Source organism: Ochotona princeps, chromosome 13 (genome assembly GCF_030435755.1).
Source record: "Ochotona princeps isolate mOchPri1 chromosome 13, mOchPri1.hap1, whole genome shotgun sequence".
Taxonomy (NCBI): domain Eukaryota; kingdom Metazoa; phylum Chordata; class Mammalia; order Lagomorpha; family Ochotonidae; genus Ochotona; species Ochotona princeps.
In genome coordinates, this window is record NC_080844.1 from 40,191,633 (window position 1) to 40,199,548 (window position 7,916).

The following is a 7,916-nucleotide window of genomic DNA, read 5'->3' on the forward strand; positions in this document are numbered from 1 at the left end:
GCAAGGTGAGGACTTCAGCTGCTAGGCTACTGCGTCGGGCCCCTACCTGCCACTTCTAAGCCCACTTACCTTGCTTCATTTTTTTTCTATAACATATTGTGTTCTATCATTCTGCACAACATGTGTATTTAACATCTCCTTCTTCTGCTATAATGTAAGCTCCAGAAGGAGTGAGGGCATATTTGTCCATTGCAGTCACAGAAGAGCCCAGGTCAACAGCCAGCACATGGCTTGTACCCAGTGTTTTTAAATGAGCAGACACTGGCACTGCCAACCCAGTGGAAGTTCATCTGTGACCCTACACATGAGAAAGCACAGAACCACTTCCCTTTTAATTATTAAACTGCCCAAGTATAAAAACTCATTTTCAGTTTACCCTTCAGTCAACAAAGCAGTAAAGGTCCTGAACTTGCTTAATGAGTCTAACAATCATGGCTAATGAGCAAGAAGCAGGATAGCTGCCTGCCCAGCTGCTTGGATCACCCAAGCACTCAGCAGGGATTCCCTGCATAGCTGTTCCCCATGTGTCTGTCCCAGTCGAACAGGGAGGAGGCGGGTGGGGGTGGGAGTGTATTGAAGGTCTTCAGGAAGGCAGAGCCCGCTTCTGCCCAGAACCTTTCGCTACTTCTTGGTGCTTCTCTTTGCCTGCACAGAGCTGGGGCTCTCTCTCAGCCAGGGAGCCTCATCCTAGCCTCAGTATGCTGCTTTCCTCCAATACGGATCCTCCTTCAGTTACACCCAGGCCCACGGGACATCTCCACACGGGGTTTGCTCTTTGGAATCTTCCTTTGGCCTGGATTTTCTTGGATGAAAGTCATTTAATCTCTATTTTGATAAAAACGGATGTTCTGGCTCCAAACCCAGAGTGAACGTTGCCAGTAAATCTGGCTCACCTACTGGCTGAGGTTGGACTAGCAGTCACTTAACCTTCTGATAATATTGACTTTTACCCGTGTCCTGAGAACACAGTGGAAGTTAAGAAACCCCTCCAGCCTTTTGTACTCTGAAATCTCTCCTCCTTTTTGTGCTGCAGGTCTTGCCAAGAACCACTCTGCTGGCGCACATCATAAGAATGTCCCTGGGCACTCTGATAGCTCCTTCCCTTCTCTGCCTGTGGCTCAAAGGCCCCACACCTGCCCTTGCTTCAGACAGTCCCCACTGACGAACATACTCACTGAAGCTAGACTCTACTGAACTCTCCAGTGCACTTCCTTTCCCTCACACGTGTGAGCCTCAACGCTCCTGTTTATAAGAGATAATCGTAACCACTTCATAGGGTCAGGTGGGAACATGACATGAAATCATGTATATTAAGTATCGGGAGTGCTCAACATATATTTGGTATTTTGTCTACTTTGATGTATTTTCATCCTCTTGAAAGGCAGACAGAAACAGATCTTCCATCCATTGGTTCACTCCCCACATACCTGCAACATTTAGGGCTAAACCAGGTTGAAACTGGGAGCCTCGGCCCGTTGCGGCTCACTTGGGGAGTGAATCATCGGACGGAAGATCTTCCTCTCTGTCTCTCCTCCTCTCTGTATATCTGACTTTGTAATAGAAAATAAATAAATCTTAAAAAAAAAAAAAAAGAATTGCTGAGAAGGCGTGCATGTGCCATGTCTCACAAACATCTCTGGGGAGACATTTACTGTGACTGCACCAGGAAAACCCTCCTCATGTTTTCATCAGATGGGGTAGGGCACAGAGCTGGTCCTGTCTGCTGTTTCATAATTACCTTCAGCTCAAGAGAATCCTTAAACCAGAGCGGCATGCTTTGCAGGGACTTGGTTTGTGTCAAGGGTTATAGCAGCGGTGTGGGCTAAATCAGATTTTAGATGGAGGAGGAGCCGAACCACCATTTAAACAAGCCCATTTCTTGGATAAAGCGTTTTGGGTTTCTAGCATGTGAGGCACAACGCTGGGGATAAAGAACTCTGTGCTGTCCACAAAGAGGATGTGGCGGTGGGCAGTGCCATGGGAGACTGCCGATTTGGTTCAAACCTCCATTCATCTCATGCAGAAACTCAGATAATTCATCCATACGATAGACATATCACCCTTACTAACATCTCCCTCACCACAAGCTAAAGGAACGGACCAAATTATCTGTTGCAGGTCTACCCATGATGTAGAATTCAAGTGGTGAATCAAAGGGCTTGTTTTGTGCTGAGAAGTGCTCTTGCTTCGAATGATCTACGATTTGGAATTGGAGGGCCTTTGACACTCACTTCAAGATCCCCCTTCCGAAAGAGGGATTTTATCTGTCGTCGCCCTCCATCCCCCAGGGTCAGGTAGATTAGACATCCCGGACAGAGAGACGCTGCGGTACCCCCAAGGAGCTGCCTCTTGTCAAGAGGACTGCCGGGTCCTAGGCCGGATTGGAAAGAGGGCTCGGCACCTTGCCGGGGGTGAGAGCCAGCGAGCTGCTCCCGCCCCTCTCGGGCTTGCCTCCCCACCATGGCCGAGCTGATCCAGAAGAAGTTGCAGGGAGAAGTGGAGAAGTACCAACAGCTACAGAAGGACTTGAGTAAATCCATGTCAGGGAGACAGAAGCTGGAAGCACAGTTAACAGAAAACAACATCGTGAAGGAGGAACTGGCTCTACTGGATGGATCCAACGTGGTCTTCAAACTTCTGGGCCCCGTGCTGGTTAAGCAGGAGCTGGGGGAGGCGCGGGCCACCATGGGCAAGAGGCTGGACTACATCACTGCTGAAATTAAGCGATACGAATCCCAGCTCCGGGACCTGGAGCGGCAGTCGGAGCAGCAGAGGGAAACCCTTGCCCAGCTGCAGCAGGAGTTCCAGCGGGCCCAGGCAGCAAAGGCAGGAGCACCTGGGAAAGCCTGACTTCATGGGGTGGGGTGGGGGTAACTCTAGGGTCTGGACTATAATAGCTAATAAAATGTGAGAATGCCTGGCTCCAAAAAAAAAAAAAAAAAAAAAAAAAAAAAAATCCCCCTTCCAAGCTGAGCAGAGCCTGGGAGGTGGTGTGGAAGGAGGACCCTGGCTGAGGCCCAAGAAGCCAAGGCTCACAAAGGGACATCCACAAAGAGTAGAGGACCAATTTGTTTCTTGCTTCAGCAGTTTCTTTTCTCTCAAGCTGGAGCCCTACTGCATCTCAGTAGTCTGCACAGCCATTGGCCTCCACTCCAAAAAGCAGGCCTTGGCCACCCGCAGGCTCGTATTAACATAAACTATGCAGACAGCTTTTTGTTGGAGGATTAAAAAAGTCTCTCTGTAACTTTAGGAAAGGCAGAATTAATTGGCTGCAGAGAATAAGCCGACACTCTGTTGTGACAGTGCTGTTGAGTGGACATGCATCTGGTTCATTTGCGCAATTCTTGCTGTAGCAAAGGAATCAATGAACTTTTGAAGTTCAAGGGATACAGTATAATATAAATTGCCTCGAATGAGATGCTAAACGCAGACACAAAATGCTCATCATTTATCTCCACTTTCTGGGCTGCTATTGCTGATTGCTTAATGGATAGTAGGCTATTCAACCCTAAGTTTCACTTTTCACATTTCTATTTTCATTTTGCTAATTCTCTCTTAACAGAAATTTTGGCAACAGAGTAGATTTCAAAGGCAACTGTTGTTTAAATAGATCCCTGGATTCCAGTCCACTCTGGCATCCTCTGGCAAAGGCCTGCAGGGACTTGGAGGGACAGTGACAGGAAACCTGGTGTCTCAAGGAAACAGAGCACGGTCTTGGAACTCAGAAGTAGCAGGTTCAAGTCCCTGCAGGGTAGGATAGGATAATAAGTAAATATACTGTTTACGCCAGGGCACTTTTTGGATCAGTGTTGAAGCCAGCAGTTAATATGTCTGCACCTACATGGAGTGCCAGAGTTCAGCTCCAGCTCTTAACTCCAGCTTGCAACCAATGCAGACCCTGGGAGGCAGCAGTCCCTTCCACTCCCATGGGAAACTTGCCCTGCCCCTGCAGTTGGGATTGTGGGCGTCAATGGATTGAACCAGCAAGCTGTGTCTAGTGCTCTCCTTCTTCCTCCCCCTTCCCTCTCTATTCCTGCCTATTAAATGCATAACTAAAAGAAAAAAACTTACAAACACACACAAAAGCCAACCAGATGGGTTTCCAGAACCAAAGAATTAAACAGTCCTAAACACAGCAGGCTCTACAGCAGCTCTGTGACTTTGCAAAATTGCTTGACCCTTCCAAGCCTGTTTCTTAGGTTTATAACGAAGATGCCAAAGCTATGCACTTTTAATCACCAAAGTACATACAATATATTTTATGATCTGTAAAACATGCTAAAAATGTGAGGTACTACCCTGTTTGATAAAACTAAAACAAGTTTACTGCTAACTGCTGAGATACTTAATATGGAAATGGACAATGGTCAAACTATATATAGAAGTAAAATTCAAACCTTTGACCTGCCCAGGAAACCAAACCTGTTCTACATTAAACAACTCAGGAAATCAGCCTGCTGCATCAGACTCGCCAGACTGCTCTCTCTACTACCAAGTCCAGAAGCTCAATAATAACTTCTCTAACAATCAGCCCCAAATGCTCAGGACTCGATAAACAACCGACAGTTTCTGTAATTCTCTTCTTAACTTCAACTTTGGACCAATGAGATGAAGTCAAAGAAGATGTCTACCTTCCACATAGCTCTTCTTAAACTGAGTGTTGGGCCGAGCAGAAGTGACTCCTGAAGGAGCTGAATGCATCAGGAAAGCTTATCACAAGCCAGGAACACCTCGGCTTGGACTGAGTCCCAGTGCCATCTCTCTTTCCTGCCTCCCTCTGGCCATGAGCAACGGAAGAAAGCTTTATTAGCCTCGGTGCTAGCTTTGCCAAGGTCAAGAAGACACTCCCATCCAGAAATATTTGAAATGCTGAGTGCACAGATCAACACCTGCCGTGATGACATGTCACAAAGCATGTGCACATCAAGGAAATGCTACCTTCTCCATCCCCCACATCTAACATGTATAAAAGCCCAGGGCTATGTACCCTGGGTGGCCAGTTCCCTCATGGGTCATGGGTCACCATGCCATGTGGAAGTGGTCCCAGGCTGTCTCCACTGGAGAGCAGTTCATCAGACTTTCTCCCTTCCCTCTCTCTCTCTCTCTTCCCCTACCACCTATCTCCCCCTGCTCCCTCCTCTCCCTGTGGCCACCTTTCTTGCTGAAATAAAGACCTCCTGTGTAATTTGCAGCATCTGGCTTTCTGGGCTTATGGTAACAAAAGCTAACACTAAGTCCCCAAACACCACTTGAGTTTGGATGCTAGATGCTAGTGACCATTAGGCTTCAGTCTCCTGCCCACCCTCCTTTAACTCATTAAATTAAGGAAGTGGTATAGCTGTCTCTACAAGATTCTAGTCACCAGACTTGAGAGGTGTTTTACTTCCCCAGTAGATAAAACCTCAGTAGCCAGTATTGTGAGGGGTTTCAGTATTCGGGTCTAGAGCCGAAAAGTAACTGCCACCTGCAGGTAGCCCCCAGGTTGAATGAAGCCCACTTGACCGGCACACCAAGCAGGTGGCTCTGGACAGGCAGCTCACACGGAGCGCCTTCTCCAGGCTTGAGAGCTAGACTGCTGCCTTCCACTTGCCTGTGTGCTAAGGTGCACACTTCCTTGTTTCTTATATGACCTTTTCTTGCAGGCAACCAGAGGAAAACAGGAAAGGAATGTACACACTTAAGTGCCTGCTCCTCAGAGCCTCAAAGCTTCATTGCAGGTTTGCCAGGTCAGCTCACTCTTTCACTCTAGCCTCTTTGGAGACCCCATTCAGGAGGGTGGTCCACGGAGATCCACGATTGTGTCAACAGACTCAACTTTCTCTTTCCTTTGCCCTCAGACCTGTCCTTGTTATTAGATGTGGCACCAGGGACAGAGATCAAGCTTCCAGCCACACATCTACAACCATCCCATGCCAGCAGCCTCTACTCAGGCCAGCCCTGAAGCCTTCTCGGTTTGCAAATATGAAATCCTCCCACTCATCTGCCTGCCTTTGATGTCTTTTTTTTTTTTTAAGATTTACTTATTTTATTGGAAAGGCAGATATACAGAGAGGAGGAGACAGCAAGATCTTCCATCTTCCTCTGTCTGATGATTCACTCCCCAAGTGGCCACAACTTGGCCAATGCTGTGCTGATCCGAAGCCAGGAACCAGGAACTTCTTCCGGGTCTCCCACGCGGGTGCAGGGTCCCAAAGCTTTGGGCCATCCTCTCCTGCTTTCCTAGGCCACAAGCAGGGAGCTGGATGGGAGGTGGAGCTGCCGGGATCAGAACCAAAGCATACATATGATCCTGGCATTTTCAAGGCGAGGACCTCAACCACTACGCTATTGAGCCGGGCCCCTTTTGTGTCTTCTAAAACACAGTAGCAGAGGCTGACTCTTGCTATAGCAACTTTGAATAAAAGGTCTTTGTTTTTCTCACTTGGCTGACCCTCATTTATTTTCTTATCTGATGTCTATATACAGGATAGTGAATAGGACATTTGCCGTTGTCCTGTAACTGTTGGTATAGTCCTAAAGTCAAGTGCACAGTGCTGAGATGTCTATAGGACTAAGAGGTAACCCAACAGACTTTGCTACTGAAACTGGAGACAACAAGGGCCGACTCCTTATCAGCAAACATTCCATGGCTGCCTAGCATATTAACAGCCCATAATACTTCTTTGCATACTTGTTGCATAGTAACTTGTAATCTTGTAACAATTGCTTTTACTGAAATATCTGCGGAGCTGTCTTTCCAGAGTCCCTGATGAAGCTAGGCAGGACTGAATTGCTAGCATTGTTCCTGAAACCTGTTCTTGATTTAAACCGACCAGTTACCTTATGGCTCATGCTACTGTTAAATGGCACACTTCCAATGATGTTCCAGGAGCCATCTCTGATCAAACAAAGCATACAAAGAAGAAAAGGACTTTCCTAAGCACTATTATGTTTTTTCATTTTATACATGTAAGTGTTTATCACAGGTATCTATTGCTTTGTCTCACCCAGTTCTTCCTTAACCCCATAGACTCCCAAACTCCTTTCCATATTGAGAAATTGATTTGGGTTTCAACAAGACTTGCTCCTTTCTCCTCTAAGTTTACAGTTAATCATAAATGTTTTCTTTCTCAGAAGGTGAATTCAGTGTGCACATGAGGACTTGTCTGATAATGCTTTTATGTTCAGCTTTCCCTACTGCCTACCTAAAGAATAGAAATATTCCAAGAATAGTAAAATTATCCTAGAGGAGGAATGCTAAGGCTTCTCAAGCAAGGACATTTGCTTTCTTGCGATGCAAGGAGACTGCCAAAGATGAACAGTGTTTGAGTCTTCTCATTGGTACCCTGGGCAGGCAGTGTCTTCTGGATAAGCAAGGTGCTAGAGTGGTGCCAACAAACGGTTATGCAGAAAGAAGTCATTTTACTGCGGATACCTGATCATTTAGAGCAAAGACTGATTTTGACTCCACACCTAGGCAGACAAGTTCTAGCCAATGAAATATGTAATACCTGTGTGGTTCAGAGATCCAACTGAGCCGCTTTCCCTACAGGCACAACCACTGGGAACTATATGGCACCTCCATAAGTTTCACCCGGAGCTGATTATACATCTTACAGACCACCACCCCCTACCCCAGGTTATAGCAGAAGCATATGGGAAAAGCAGTGTTTGGATCGACAAGTAGAGTAGAATTACATTGTTGTGCCCAGATTTTGTGATCCCCAGAAATCACCAGGATTCTGAAGTTGACCCAAGTGCACAAGGATGGTTTATTGAAGCTCAGCACATCCGAGCCTTGGTTCTTGGTTGAGAGCAGGCAGCTGGCTTGACGGGCCAGCCGGCCGGCCAGGACCAACACCCTTTACCAGAAGTGTGGCCCCAAACAGAACACTCATAGGATTTTTATTGGGGCAGTTCACAACAGCTTGAAGAGG

General features: G+C 46.9%; 1 protein-coding gene across 1 annotated transcript; it reads left to right on the top strand.

Moving 5' to 3' along the window:
• The first annotated feature begins 2,255 nt into the window (after positions 1-2,255).
• LOC131481800 (prefoldin subunit 6-like) lies at positions 2,256-2,900 on the top strand. Its single transcript, XM_058672061.1, has one exon. It carries the CDS (start codon positions 2,461-2,463, stop codon positions 2,848-2,850), a length of 390 nt encoding a protein of 129 aa, XP_058528044.1. The 5' UTR covers positions 2,256-2,460; the 3' UTR covers positions 2,851-2,900.
• The last annotated feature ends 5,016 nt before the right edge of the window (positions 2,901-7,916 follow it).

Excerpts from the sequence above, each read along its gene's own strand:
- LOC131481800 (XM_058672061.1), top strand. The coding sequence starts at position 2,461 with ATGGCCGAGCTGATCCAGAAGAAGTTGCAGGGAGAAGTGGAGAAGTAC.